The 15,400-nt window shown below is 47.7% G+C and overlaps 1 protein-coding gene across 1 annotated transcript in view; it reads left to right on the top strand.

Annotated features, from left to right (window-relative positions):
- LOC140393472 (uncharacterized) overlaps positions 1-13,581 on the top strand; it is a 470,184-nt gene extending 456,603 nt beyond the window's left edge. Inside the window, exons 4-5 of the mRNA XM_072479800.1 lie at positions 10,031-10,178; positions 13,548-13,581. Coding sequence (XP_072335901.1) covers positions 10,031-10,178; positions 13,548-13,581 — 182 coding nt within the window. The remainder of the gene's footprint in view (positions 1-10,030; positions 10,179-13,547) is intronic.
- The last annotated feature ends 1,819 nt before the right edge of the window (positions 13,582-15,400 follow it).

Raw genomic sequence — 15,400 nt, 5'->3', positions numbered from 1 at the left:
AAGGCCAATCTCCATACAATTAATGAAAGCGACCCCCTATCGAATGGCCTCCCGTGATCTGACCGCTTCCCCAGGTAGTGGTCACAACGGGTGTCGATTAGCCACCTTTTAAAAAAGGTGTAGCCACCTTCGCTTCCGGCAATGAGCCGAGGGGCCGGTACCGGGGTTGCTGCCCCGGTGTTCGGAGTGGGGTGTGGGAGCCCCCCAGTGGGGTCAGTCTCCGCAGGTGTGGGCCGCCTTTGGGGGGGAGGGGTTGCACATGGCCTGGGGAGTGGGGAAGGGGGTGGGGAGATGGGTGCCTCAGCACCCGCGGGTCTGCTGTGCCACCCCCTGCATCGGGTATGCCTGTTCCAGCGGCAACCCCAGCCTGCCAGCCCCACCGACCAATCATAACTCCCATTGACCGAGGAGGCTTCTGCCCGTGCGGCTGAAAGCTACTGCTGATTAGAAATTGGCAATCAAAGTTACGTGAGCACTTCAGACCTCCCTAGTGGCTCCCTGTGGATAGGTGTGCCATGTAGCATGTGGGAATTGTTGTCTAGCATCCCAATCAAACTGTGATACTCTTTAAAAAAAAAAACATTTAAAAAAAATTCTCCTCCTTTTTCACATTTTCTCCCACGTTTACATCCATCAACAATAAACAATAATCAGCAAGATGTGTCAGTCCCCATAATAACAACGATCCCATCCGCCCACCAACCCCCGAACCTCAACCCGCATGTTTACATAAACAAATGACAAAAAGGAATCAGGGATTACCCGTAGTCACCCTTAATCTTACACAGCCCCCCCCCCCCCCCCCCCCCCATCCCACCGCAGGTCTCCAGCTCCTCCCGTCCACTGCCTCTTGTAAAACTCCTCCTCCCAACCTCTGTTCCTTCCCGCCAACTTTCCACCCCGGCTAGACCACTCGGACCCTGTTCTGCCAGGCTCCGATGGCCGCAGCCCCTCCCCCACCTCATTCCCGTTCACTGGCCGGCTTAAACCGGCCAGCGTGGAGGCCCCCTCCCGGGTCCCTTTCCCACTTGCCCGGCCCTTGGAAAGCCCAAAGATCCCCTTTTAGCACACAAACCCCGCATATCCACCTACACCCCAAAGAACTCTCTTTTTGAGTGAAAGTCCCGTCCCTTCCCTTGTCCAAATATATACCACATTGGCTCCTTTAATCTCTACAGCCGCGCGGAGTGATACAAAAAAGAAGAAAATACAGTCATGAGGTTACATCGGCACATGGCCATTCCTCAATTTATCAGTTCTGCCACAGTCCTTCTGCTTTCGCAAAGTCCTCCGCTGCTTCCGCTGTTCCAAAATAAAAGTCCCTGAGCTTGTAAGTCACCCTCAGCTTCGCTGGATATACAATGCTGCACCGCACCTTGCTAATGTACAGTGCCCTCTTCACCCGGTTGAAGGCAGCCCGCCTCCTTGCCAGCTCCACCGTAAAGTCCTGGTATACACGTATACCAGCTCCAGCCCACTGCACCACCCGCTTCTGCTTGGCCCAGCTCAGCACCTTCTCCTTCACCCTGTACCTATGGAAGCACAGAGTCACTGCCCTTGGCGGCTCACTCGCCTTTGGTACAGGCCTCCACGACCGATGAGCCCGATCCAGTTCATATCGGGAGGGATCCTCCCCCTCCCCCAATAGTTTTGCCAGCATCGCGGCAAAATACTCAGTCGGCTTCGGTCCTTCAACTCCTTCGGGCAGCCCCACAATCCTCAAATTCTGTCGCCTGGATCTGTTTTCGAGGTCTTCCATTTTTCCTCGCAGATCCTTGTTAGTATCCATCACCTTCCGCATCTCTTTCCCCATCGAGGCAAGTTGATCACCATGCTGCAATAACGTCTCCTCTACTTCCTTCAGCGCCTCCCCTTGCTCTCGCACCTCCGCCACTGTGCTCGCCACCTCCGTCTTCACCGGGGAAACCGTCTCCTCCACCAGCACACTCAAAACCTCCCTCATCTCCTTCCTCACCGTCTGTGGTGGTATGTATTAGGGGTCATGTGGGACCTGTGAAGCTGAGATGCGATTGGCTGACAGATCCCGGGTCCTGGTTGGATCTGTCGACTTCTGGCTCCGCCCTGAAGGCGGAGTATAAGAACCCAAGCTTCTCCCCGCAGCTTCATTCTGTTGCTGAGCTGCTGGGGACAAGCATCGCTTAATAAAGCCTGGATCGACTTCATCACTTCTCGTCTCTCGTAAGTCATTGTGCGCTACACCGTCTCCATGCATTTCGCAATCTGCGCCAACTGCTTTTCAAATTCCGTAGCCATCACCTTAGTTATTTCTTCAGCAGTAAGCAGTGCGTCCTTCCCTGGTGCTCCAGCCTCCATTTTTCCTGTTGACCCCGCGGTGACCTTTCCACTCCCCGACGGACCTCCAGCTGTTTTTTTTTCCGGCCGTTTTCTTGCTCACCCTCAACATTTTTCTTTGTTCTTTTTTTCCTGTGCCTCCTCCGTGCCTTCTGCCGCCTCCGCGGACCCTGGGACCGGGCTTAAAGCCTCGAAAGTGCCGTTGCCGAACGGGAGCCCTCCATTGTGCGGCCGCCTCCCGCCCGCCGTCACAGGAAGTCCCCAAACTGTGATACTCAACTGCTCTGGTGGTGCACTGCAGTACACCCCCCCCCCCCCCCAAGCGGATATCCCGCTTTGTGGTCTGCTGTGACCTCCACAACCTGGCACAGCAATGGGGCAACACGCTGGAGATAGAGGATGAGCAACATGTGGCCACATCCGAGGAGGACTAGAATGAGGAGGCACAGGACCAGAAGGAGCTGGAGGATGAGCTTGGGGAGGACCTGCAGGCCCAGCCGGTGGATGGAGGACAGGCGGCAGCGCCAAGGTCTGGCAAACCCTGGTCATTGCCCCTTTACAGAGGGTGTGACCTCATCCATCCTTTCTCCTTCTCCCCACCCCCTCCTCACAGTGTCTGTGCACCTACACTCCAGTGTGATGGGAGATTGTCAGCGGGCCACTGTCAAGAGCAGGGGGTGATAACACGTTGAGTGCTGGTATTCCTAAATCTAACGTTCGCGCTCACCCATCACCTGCTTGTGGTTTGCCGGGATGGGGGGGGCGGTTTTGGGGGGACAGTGCGGGAGAGGCATCCAGAGAGGTGGGGCATGGGATTGGTGCTCGGCCAGCATTGCGGAAGAAAATGCCAGAGATGTCATATTGTTCAAAGTCAACGTTTTCAAATTCTATACACATGTGCCCAATCCCCCGATGGTGCCGCCCCATTGACGCAACCCCTCTCACCCACTGCATCCTCACCCCGTTACCCTGCGTCTAGGTGTGTCACCAGGATGCACATCAGAGGTAGAGGGGGGAGTGGGTCTCGGGGGTTCTGGCGGGCACCATCGCCCCCTCCTCCCAGTCAGTGCCCATACGGCCCTGGGGTTCACCCTGGGACGGAGGGTCAGCTGGATTGAACCCTGGCTGCCCCTCCGTCATCTGGCTCTCCCAGCCCTGGCGGCTCCCCAATGTCTGCAGCACGGTGTCAACGCCCTCGACGATGCTCCTCAGTGACTGGGACATGCTCTGCAGCACCCCGGCAATGCCCACCTGAATCTGGACAAGCTCCGCAGTGCCTCGGCTATGCTCACATGAGACTGGTGGACCTCCCCCAACGACCATGACGTGTTCTGAAGGGCCTTGGCAATGCCCACCTGAAAGTGGGACATGCCCCACAATGCCTCGTCAAGGTCCATCTGGTACTGGGTCATGTCCCCTAGTGACTGGGACGGGATGATGATAATATAATAATCTTTATTAGTGTCACCAGTATGCTTACATTAACACTGCAATGAAGTAAGTCACTGTGACAATCCCCTAGTCGCCACACTCCGACGCCTGTTTGGGTACACTGAGGGAGAATTCAGAATGTCCAATTCACCTAACAAACACTTCTTTCGGGACTTGTGGAAGGAAACCGGAGCACTTGGAGGAAACCAACGCAGACCCGGGGAGAATGTGCAGAATCCGCACAGACAGTGTAGTGACCCAAGCTGGGGATCGAACCCGGGTCCCTGGAACTGTGAAGCAGTGATGTTAACCACTGTGCTACCGTGCCGCCCAGCCATTGAGGTGGACCCATGGCCATCATCAACTGAGCTATGCCTTAGATACCTCCACTCATGCTGCCGATGTCAAGCACCTGACTCTCTACTGTGGCCGCCACCCGAGCAGTGTTGGCCTCAGTGCAACGCATTGCGGACGCCATCTGCTGTACCCGTAGTCTCTGGAACTCCTCCAATCGACTATGGACTTCCTGGAGTGTTACTGACATCCTAAGCTGAATCTCTCTGCCGCACCCCAGCGGCTGCATCAGCTCTGGGTAAACCTGGTCCAGAGGCTCAGCATCTGACTGGGACCCAGCTGGGTCCTGGGGTCCAGCAGACCTCCGACTGCTGTCTTGCCTGGGCATTCCTGCCTCCACTTGATGTGCATCAGCAACTGTGTGGTGCTTACCAGAATGTTTAAAAAAAAATGTTTCATTCATTTATGGAATGTGGGCATCGCTGGTTAGGCCAGCATTTATTGCTCATCCTTAATGCCCTTCAGAAGGTAGTGCTGAGTTGCCTTCTTGAACCGTTGTAATTCTTGACGTGTAGGTACAACCACTGTGCTGTTGAGGAGGGAGTTTCAGGATTTTGCCCCAGTGACAGTGAAGGAATGGCGATCTATTTCCAAGTCAGGGTGGTGAGTGACTTGGAGGGGAATCTCCCAGGTATCTGCTGGTCCTGTTCTTCTAGATGGTAGTGGTCGTGGGTTTGGAGGTGCTGTCTAAGGAACCTTGGTGAGTTACTGCAGTGCATCTTGAAGATGACACACAGGCTGCCATTGTTGTCCGTCAGTGGTGGAGGTTTAGAACATAGAACATTACAGCGCAGTACAGGCCCTTCGGCCCTCGATGTTGTGCCGACCTGTGAAACCACTCTAAAGCCCATCTACACTATTCCCTTATTGTCCATATGTCTATCCAGTGACCATTTGAATGCCCTTAGTGTTGGTGATTCCACTACTGTTGCAGGCCGGGCATTCCACGCCCTTACTACACTGAATAAAGAACCTACCTCTGACATCTGTCCTATATCTATCTCCCCTCAATTTAAAGCTATGTCCCCTCGTGCTAGATATCACCATCCAAGGAAGAAGGCTCTCACTGTCCACCCTATCCAATCCTCTGATCATCATGTATGCCTCTATTAAGTCACCTCTTAACCTTCTTCTCTCTAACGAAAACAGCCTCAAGTCCCTCAGCTTTCCCTCATAAGATCTTCCTTCCATACCAGGCAACATTCTGGTAAATCTCCTCTGCACCCTTTCCAATGCTTCCACATCCTTCCTGTAATGCGGCGACCAGAATTTCACGCAATACTCCAAATGCGGCTGCACTAGAGTTTTGTACAGCTGCAACATGACTTCATGGCTTCGAAACTCAATCCCTCTACCAATAAAAGCTAACACACCGTACGCCTTAACAACCCTATCAACCTGGGTGGCAACTTTCAGGGATCTATGTACATGGACACCGAGATCTCTCTGCTCATCCACACTGCCAAGAATCTTACCATTAGCCCAGTACTCTGTCTTCCTGTTATTCCTTCCAAAATGAATCACCTCACACTTTTCTGCATTAAACTCCATTTGCCACCTCTCAGCCCAGCGCTCCAGCTTATTTATGTCCCTCTGTAACTTGTGACATCCTTCCGCACTGTCCACAACTCCACCGACTTTAGTGTCATCTGCAAATTTATTCACCCATCCTTCTACGCCCTCCTCCAGGTCATTTATAAAAATGACAAACAGCAGTGGCCCCAAAACCGATCCTTGTGGTACACCAATAGTAACTGGACTCCAGTCTAAACATTTCCCATCAACCACCACCCTTTGTCTTCTTCCAGCTAGCTAATTTCTGATCCAAACTGCTAAATCACCCTGAATCCCATGCCTCCGTACTTTCTGCAGTAGTCTACCCTGGGGAACCTTATCAAACGCTTTACTGAAATCCATATACACCACATCAACTGCTTTACCCTCATCCACCTGTTTGGTCACCTTCTCAAAGAACTCAATAAGGTTTGTGAGGCACGACCTACCCTTCACAAAACCGTGTTGACTATCTCTAATCAAATTATTCCTTTCCAGATGATTTGACATCCTATCTCTTAGAAACCTTTCCAAGATTTTGCCCACAACAGAGGTAAGGCTCACTGGTCTATACCGGGGTTGTCTCTACTCCCCTTCCTGAACAAGGGGACAACATTTGAATGTTTGTGGAAGGGAGAGCAATCAAGCGCGCTGTTTCGTCCTGGATGGTGTCGACCTTCTTGAGTGTTGTTAGAGCTGCACCCATCCAGGCAAGTGGAGCGTATTCCATTACACTCCTGACTGGTGCCTTGTTCGAGAATGGGCAGGTTGGGGGGTCAGGAGGTGAGTTACTTACCTAGCTTTTGACCTGCCTTGGTAGCCACAGTATTAATATGTGCATAGAAGCCTATCGACTACTGCGAATAGTACCGAGATAAGTGTTTCTGTGCTGGTGGAGTGTGGGATTGACAGCTGTGCCGCGAATATGGTGGTGTCCTCGGAGCTCCCCTCCAAGAAGGGTGGGCGGGGGGACTACCCCAGATGAGCAGCACCATTGGATCAGGATCTTGCGGGAGAATGGACATGTGGGCAGTGGGAGGGATGGGTCATTCTGAATGGCATTAACAATTCACGTAAGACAGATCATCTGGGTTGGGGTAGGTGGATCCTCACCTCTGCGCCCTAAGGCAACCTCTAAGTCGGTGGCAGATCAGTCCTCGGCCCCCCAGGGCCCGTTACTTGTAGGGAGTGAGGACTCTGATGTCCGGCACCCCGCCGCCCGTCTGCCCCTCTCCCATCTGTTGTGGATGAACTTCTCCTGCAGGGACACAGAGGGGCCATCGTGCGCCACATGCATCGTTCATCACTTTGGTCGGAGGTGGGGGGGGGGGGAGGTGAGATGGGGGACAAATGTGAGGTGGTAGCGACCATCAGCTCCCAAGCTGATGGTCGCTGCCACTTTTCCCAGGCCGCACTGGCTGACCATCTGAGACCCTTGCTGGAACAGGGCATCCCATCTGGCCTCTGCCCAGGTTGGCATCCCCGTGGGGCTGGTCTCCTCGGTGGATTGGTTGCGAGCAGAGTGCAGTTGGCTGCTCTCCCTTGTTAGCTGGGGGTTGACAACCGCAGTCCCGGTGAATCAGCTGGCATGGGGCCTTGTTAAGTGGACTACTTGTCGTTTTGTAGCAGTGAAGGCCTCACCAGTCCGAGTGTCTGGAAGCTTGTGGCAGGTTCCGCTCGCTACCACACTTGGAAACTTTTCTGGTATATTGCCCCCTTTGAGTCTGATTTTGACTCCATGTAAGTGGATAGGTTTTGAATGAATTAAAAACCGGTCTGTTATCTGCTTTAGAAGTTTTCCGGTGTCCGCTACCATATCATCCAATAATGCTGTCATTGAGGAAATGGATTGCTCACCTGATAGTACGGCGAAGAGAACTTTTACTGGCTGTAACATTAGAGGTCAAAATAGTACCAAACTGTCAAAAACATTGGGCTGGATTCTCTGCCGGCTCAATGCTCCGTTTTGCCGGCAGCCCGGGGGTTTCCCGACGATGTGGGGCTGCCCCACAATGGGAAACCCCATTAACTAGCCGGCGTAACGGAGCATCCCGCCGGCGGGACGAAACAGAAATGTGGGGCGGAGAATCCAGCCCATTGTTCTTATTATTGTTCTAATAGATTTATCAGTATTTAGGATGCTACGATGCAAATCTGTGATATATACTTTTAGGGAATCAGGTTACCAAAAGCAAATCTCTATCTGTAGATGACGCACACATATTTGTGACTGTGAAACGAATGTAAGTCTAAATTTACTTTGAAATTAAAATACACCTAGGCTGATTCAAAAACAAATTATATGGTTCTGTCATTTAAGTTGGAACCCAGAGCAGGATTTTCTGACCATTCACTCTGGTGAGATCTTACAGTCCTGGCGATGGCGCAACTGCGGTGGCGAGGGGCATGTCCAAGGGAAACGGCGTTAACAAGAGAAGATCCTGCTGCTGGCCACTTGCAAGTCTCTCTCCGCCACTGCTGAACACACAGCGGAGGGGGAGGAACATTTCTGCCCCTGGTCTCGATCTTGAATGAAACTGCCTCTACACTTAAGTGGGGATGCCAGGAGGTTATACCCTTGTTGTGGGAATTTCGCCGGTAGTTATTCAACTATCCGCTACTACACTCCTCAACTGACCAGACGACATCTAGAGTTGAGTTTCAGTTTAAACCTATATTGCAAGCTATAACAGGGGAGCAAAGCTACCACCGGATGGCTTGCCCGTTCCAGATCACAGCAAGGATTGAGCAATTATAATTTGTGTATTATCTGAGGTAATCAACATACACCAATCAAACAAATCCATTTGTTCGAAAACTGTGCCCATTCACAACTAATAATTAGGATTACATATGCTTTTAGTTACCAATCATAATCAAAGCACGTACATAGTATTATAATATCGCCTTCATAGTCCTGTGTTCTAAGATGATCACGTGAGTGGCAGCTGCCTGGTACCAATCAACCTTATGGGTGCAGACACCCTTGCCAAAACTATAAGTCCTTGGGAGTTTTATCTATAGCCATAGCAATGACTTGTTATCTGTCCATGGAAAGCTACTAACCTCTGTAAGCAGGAACTCATGTTGACCCTTAGGTTTTATTTAAACCTGGTACATAGGTCTTATACCTAAATCTACCTCTTCAACCTATTATGGGCCAGGGTTTAGAGAATGCCAAAGTATATCATGGAGTTCACCTGACCCATAATTTTGAATTGATTTTGGTATGGGGAGCACAAGGGCCCACTGAACATTTTATAAACACACAGTAAACATCTTACCATCTGCCAACACTGATAACCCTCCCAAAAAGATACAGTACTCTATAGATAACCCTTAATAACTTTTCAGCCAACATCCATAAGCCAAAACACTTTTTAACAGAGACAGTAGGTTTGTGTTCCTTACAGAAACAGGTATTACTTTGAAATCATCAAATTGACATTTTTTCGATTGCAGTGAGAAAGATCAATACACATCTGCTGGGTTTGACTGCAGCTCTCCAACTGAAAGCGAAACTAAACACAGAGCCAAAAAGAGCTTTCAGCTCCATCCACACAATTACATCACTGCAACCATTTGCTAAAGCACACTTTTCTTAAAGGGACATTCACATGACAAACCCTGCATTTGCATTCTTCAATTTTCGTGGTCTTCCCGTCTAAATCTTAACTAACAACTCCCACCTATCACCCCAACCATATATACATACTTGATTACACTCTCTATACAATCATTTCATGCAAATTTAAAATAAAGGTCGGTCACAGATTTCATTTTAAAAAACTGAAGTAAATATGGAAGGGTATGATTTTTAAAAGCATGAAACTTTCTTCTGCTGGTTTTGAGCTAACAATGATGGACCTTCCAAGTCTGATTATTTCTGAAATGCCTGTTTTGTAGTCTAGCATTATCATTCTCTTTGTCTTGTATCCCTTGACATCTTTGTTATTTAATCTCTCCTGACCTCCAACCTACCCTGACCTTCTATTTTGTTACATCTGCTCCATCCCCTTCTTCAACAGCATACAATCCATCCCATTTCAACTTCTCTTCAGTTTTGAAGAAGAGTCATATGGACTCTGATTCTCTATCCTCTATGCTGCCAGACCTGTTGAGGTTTTCCAGTATTTTTTGGTTTTATTTCGGATTTCCAGCATCTGCAATATTTTGCTTTTATTGAAGTTGATCCCATAGATTACGGCAGGTGGCAAGAGTAAGTATTCCTCATACCAGTGAATAGAGTATTCTCTACTTAGCTTCCCTGTTTAATTTGCTCCCTGAGGTTTCAATCACATATGTAGCATTGATATTATGGCTAGTTTCTTAGTTTTTCTCATTTTTCTCATTCTCATTTTTCACGTTTTGTCTGCAGACATGAGAAGCTTTGAAGGAGGTGACCAACAGATTATAGTATTGCAGGGTCAGGCTGCAGTACTAAAATCTCCAGACATCAGCAGCTACCCGCAACCGCAAATGACATGGTTCCGTGATGGCCAAAAGATAATCCCCAGCAACAGAATGTGAGTGAGCATGTTTATGGCTGTTAACATGTTATTGGTGATTTTTAAACATTTAGAATTGATGATACAAGGACAGAAATTTCCTTTTTACTGCTACAATGGCATAGATTTTTTGAAAATCACATTTATGGCATTGAGCTTTATCGTACAATCATAGAATTTACAGTACAGAAGGAGGCCATTCGGCCCATCGAGTCTGCACCGGCCCTTGGAAAGAGCACCCATCCAAGCCCACAACCCACCCTATCCCCGTAACCCAGTAACCCCACCTAACCTTTTGGACACTAAGGGCAATTTAGCATGGCCAATCCATCTAACCTGCACATCTTTGGACTGGAGGAGAAAACCGGAGCACCGGGAGGAAACCCATGCAAACATGGGGAGAACGTGCAGACTCCGCACAGGCAGTGACCCAAGCCGGGAATCGAACCTGGGACCCTGGTGCTGTGAAGCAACTGTGCGAACCACTGTGCTACTGTGCCGCCCTTATGTGCTGGGAATAAGTATTTGGGTGCAGATATCAATGTACTCTTCAAAACTTTCAGTCCATTACCTCAGCGAAGAGTGTACTCTGTAAAATTAGTAATAATGTATATCTTGACTACACTGCAGTCAGGATTTGTTGCTCGTATGCATACTTCATACTTAAGATGAAGGAAAATCATTTTGTCTTGGCAGGGGAGACTGAAGGAGGGTACTTTGCATTTATTATCTAAGGTCAATATTCATATCTTCATTCAATGATGTTGAAGAAGTAAGGAGTAAAAGGAATATGACATGATAGTTGTTTTAAGGAACAGTTTGCTTACATTATATCAGACTGTAGGATTTTATAAAAACTGAACTAAAATCCAGGTCAGAAATCCCTTCCGCGTTCCTCTGCTGGTATTACCTCACTTAGATGTTATGGAAACCATGCACTAATGGGGTTTCCGCCGCACTTCCCATTCTGGTGACAGACCAGGAAAAGCTTCAAGGAAGTTTCCTGTCTTTGTTCCGTGATTTAGGCCTAATTCCTGTTCACACAATTATGGGATTGTATTTTTGATTTCGTAAGTATTAGATTCTTACAATGGCTGCGACTTTAGGTCCTTATTTGTCATTTCAGTTTCTCCGTTCTAATGTTTGAAGTTTTGGCAGCCTTAAAAATGTTGGAATGGTACTTGATAAGAACACACAAGTCATGTGGCTGAACCTAGAGTGAAAATATGCCTTTCTAATTCTTTGTTTGCTTTCTGTAGTTTGGACCATTTCATCCAAGAAGTCCCAAGTTAGGGAGGTGTTGGAATCCTGCCAGCATCTAACTCTTTTGAAAACTTGAGCTTAATAAACAGTCGAGCAGAAAATAAATATATGGAACAAAAAGGGAAACAAAGGGGGTAGAGTTAGTAACAGAGTTCCATTGAAAGGAATAGACAAGATGGTGAGGCCAAGATTGACGATAGCTGAAGATTTGCATCATCATCAGAGTTGCCACCAAGATTGGGTAGGCTATCAGTCATCAATAGTGTAAAACACGACCAAGAGGCATTTAAGCAACACAACCATATTGAGACAAGTGAAAATGAGAGTAGAGGATATCAACTATGAAACTTTTGAATGATTTTCTGCATTTAGGACTGTGTTTCGAAACAGAATTAACCAACTCTAAACATTGCCAGAGGGAGTATTGGACTCTGACTGAATCTGAGACTTGCCATTCATACTCCAATGCAATTTATTCAGGTCTTCCAATAGAGTCGAATTTGCCAGACATTGCACCATGTTGCTCTTCACTTACAAATTGTTAACACTTCGTTTAGCAGTGGATACGTTGCAGGCTTGTCGGATCAAATTTTACTTGGAATTCATATCAATTTAATGTCTTTTCACCAAATTAGTGTTCGTGACCAGTGATATTTTTGCTGTTTGGAAAGGACTGTTGCTATGATGCTCAACGTCAGGGGTTGTTACATTTAGCAAATGTTTCCACATCTTTCTAAACTAATGGAGTGAATCACAGCTGTTTGTGAACCAAGGCAGAACATTTCTTGCAGGTATTTGCAATTTATTATTTGTAGGTAAGTCAGGCTATTGTGCTGAATTTTATGGAAGTGGCAGAAATCCTGTTATTAAGGCTGAATAAAGAGGGTGCCCCTGCTTCAGACACAGGGACTCTGCCCATATTAAGCAGGGTGCCCACCCCCAAGAGCTGCACGCATAATCAGAGGACTGGCAGCTCAGCCATGTCACTGTTATCGGTGGCCATTGCTGGTGCTGCATCTGAGAACGAGGGCATTGATGGCTGCACCCTTGAAGGGGGCAAATGGGTTTTGCAAAACAACATGATGGTGGGAATAATGGCCACTGGATGCCTTCCTGCACCATTTTGCCAGCCTTTCCACCTCTGAGCTTGTCCCCAAAACACCATTAAAATTCAGCCCTCTTTTCATATATTTCAACACTGTACTTCATTGGGTGTGAAATGCTTTGAGATGTTCAGTGATTTTGAAAGCACTATATAAATGCAAGACTTTTTTATTCTTTTAATATAACCTGGTGCCTTCTGCTGCAAAATAGAATTAAAAATAAGAAAAGAAACATATCGCTAAACTGCAAACACAAAAGTTCAAATGTAAATCATCAGATGTATTAAGTGACTTAATGTACCAATTGATATTTAGAGACATATTTCATTGCTAAACAAAAAAATGCAGTCCTTGACATTAATGGTACTTTTAGTGATGCCAATGGAACAATTTCCAGTGGTGTGTCCTTGCCCCGAGCCTCAAGCCCTTTGGCATGGGTGCTCAAGTAACAGATTTCCAGGAGGCTTGGAAAAGCCCTGAAGATGTTTGGCCCTTCCATACAGGCAGTCCTCAACTTTACAATGTTCGAGTTACAACGTACAGCACTTACAACATTTATAAGTTGCCATCTCATTTTGACTTTACAATGTTGATTTTGACTTTACAATGCCACACCAGCATTTTGATATATGCGGATTGACGTTCTGCATCCTCTATCTGTATGACTGGACAAGTCAAACCGTCTTTTATTAGGTTGGAAAAGAGTATTTTATGCTGTTACTTTTTTTGGCACAAACGTTGTGATTTTCACACATTTATATGCTTATGCTGTATTTAATAAACACACAACTGACAGTGATTGATGACTTCATTATATTCCCCACACTAACCAAGGAACTTGAGTTAAGGCATGCTGTCATCAACGGCTCCCTTACGATTTGACAGTGCAAGAGGTGAGAGCATTTAGCACTGCCGGGTGTCGCATGAGTGATTTTCAGGAACCAAACCCCATTTATACCTTTGTTTCCATGGGGAAATTGGTTCCAACTTATGACATTTCGACTTGCAATGTTATTTTCAGAACCAATTGTGTCTTGGATCTGAAGACTGCCTAGTGTGATATTTCAGAATTCTTACTGCACCAACATTGGAAGTAACACCTTTTGTTACTTGTTTTATTAAACCAGTAAAGGAAATGGATTAAATCATGTTAGCACATGCTTGACATATTTTGGCAGGAGTACTAAAAAAAAGTGGAAAATCAGACTCGGGTGCAGCTTGATATTTGGCTCGCGACCTTCATCACCGATTTTTGGGATGCGATTTTTGGGAATAGCCTCCAACCATCCCTTGTCTCCTGGATGGAAATTATTGCTGGGAATGTATTGCCCCTGATCTGGGATTTGAACTGCGAACCAAAATATCAAATGAAGACAGGTGCATCCATGCATTTACATCTGAAAGTGAGGACTTCCTGATGGGGTGCCCATGTTGAGGGCTTTGTATGAGGTGTTCAGGAGTCATTTTCTGGATCGTTAAACTTCTAACAACCTTTTAGCCATCTTTCAAGGTGGTGGGTGACGTGTATTTGGTGACTTCTCCCTCTTCTATTCTGGGCACTAGCATGCTGATGTTTCCTTGATTGATGCATCTCTAGTGGGCAGAGGCAAACTTGCATTTTTGGGAGGCGTGCTCTCCCTCTCTGCAAGGGCCCCATGTCACACCCTGTTCCTCCCCTTCTCCCCCCCCCCCACCCCAGTGACATTGAGCACTGCCCCCAATTATGTCAAGCCCTGCCCCCAATGACATCCTTAAGCAAAAGTTGACAATTGTCTAAGGTGCTCAAAAGCAGTGACAAATTCAACAAAGCTTATAAGTTGGAATGCCGGGTAGTGTTTGGAAATTTTGAAGAGAATTGAGGTGAGATTGAGCTGGAATTCACTGTCCAAATCCTACCGGAGTATCTGGCTGCTGGCAATAAGTTTTGGGAATGCTGTGAAGCCGACGGATGGTCAAGGCAAGCCGGGTGTCACAAAAGACACTGCCATTGATCAGAGAAAGAAATGACTGACACCAAAAGAAGCAGTAATTTCAACAGGCAAAATCTACAAGTAGAAAGAAAATGTTAGTTGCTGCCCAGCTCCTTCATCCTCAACTCTACTTGGCTGGCTTCTGGCTCTGGTCGTGTTGCCCCACTCCCACTAGCTGCTGCTCCCTGATTCCCCGAAACATGACGCCAGGGCTTGCCTGGCCTTCTTCGTACCTCCTGACTGCTGCACAGCTCACCTCTCAGCTGTTGCTCGGGTGGCTAGGCCACCTTGTCTACCATTCCACTGGTAGTGTAAATCATCTGATAGGAGTTATGTGTAAGTAGTACAAAACAAATATTTTCCTTCCTATTTTCCCTGTCGTCGCGTGTGGTCCTTGCCTCGCTGAAGGATTTGCAGGCTCGCGCGCCAATGTTTGGTTGGCGATCTCACTTTTGCCTCAGTCTCCCCGCCAGACCGAATGCCGGAAACTTGGCTGTTGCTTTGCATCTTCACTCAATGAAAGTTCAGAAACTTCACACAAATTCAGGAAATCTCTGTCTAATTTGCTCTACATCTCACAACCTTGCAATGCCTGACAAACTGTTTTCCTGCTTTAAAGGGGAGTCCACCAATCAGAGCCCGATGTTCTGTACTTGCTGCTGATATGTTCAACGCCTATCAGCAAATTTAGAGCTACAAAGTCTCTGATTGGTATTCCCACCACAACAGTGACCTCTCTGTACACCCCCTACCCCCCCCCCCCCCCCCCCCCCCCACCGATTGGCAGGAACCTGGCACTGCAATATTGTGTGTTTCATCGAAAGTCTGCCCCTTCTTGTGGGACAGACATATGATACTGGAACTACAATGAGGTGATGTACCCCAATCCCACATACTCCATCAG

The sequence above is a fragment of the Scyliorhinus torazame genome, chromosome 17, assembly GCF_047496885.1.
Source record: "Scyliorhinus torazame isolate Kashiwa2021f chromosome 17, sScyTor2.1, whole genome shotgun sequence".
In the NCBI taxonomy this organism is placed as follows: Eukaryota; Metazoa; Chordata; class Chondrichthyes; order Carcharhiniformes; family Scyliorhinidae; genus Scyliorhinus; species Scyliorhinus torazame.
Note: the sequence above shows the minus strand (reverse complement) of the source record. Positions and strands in the feature narration are given on the sequence as shown.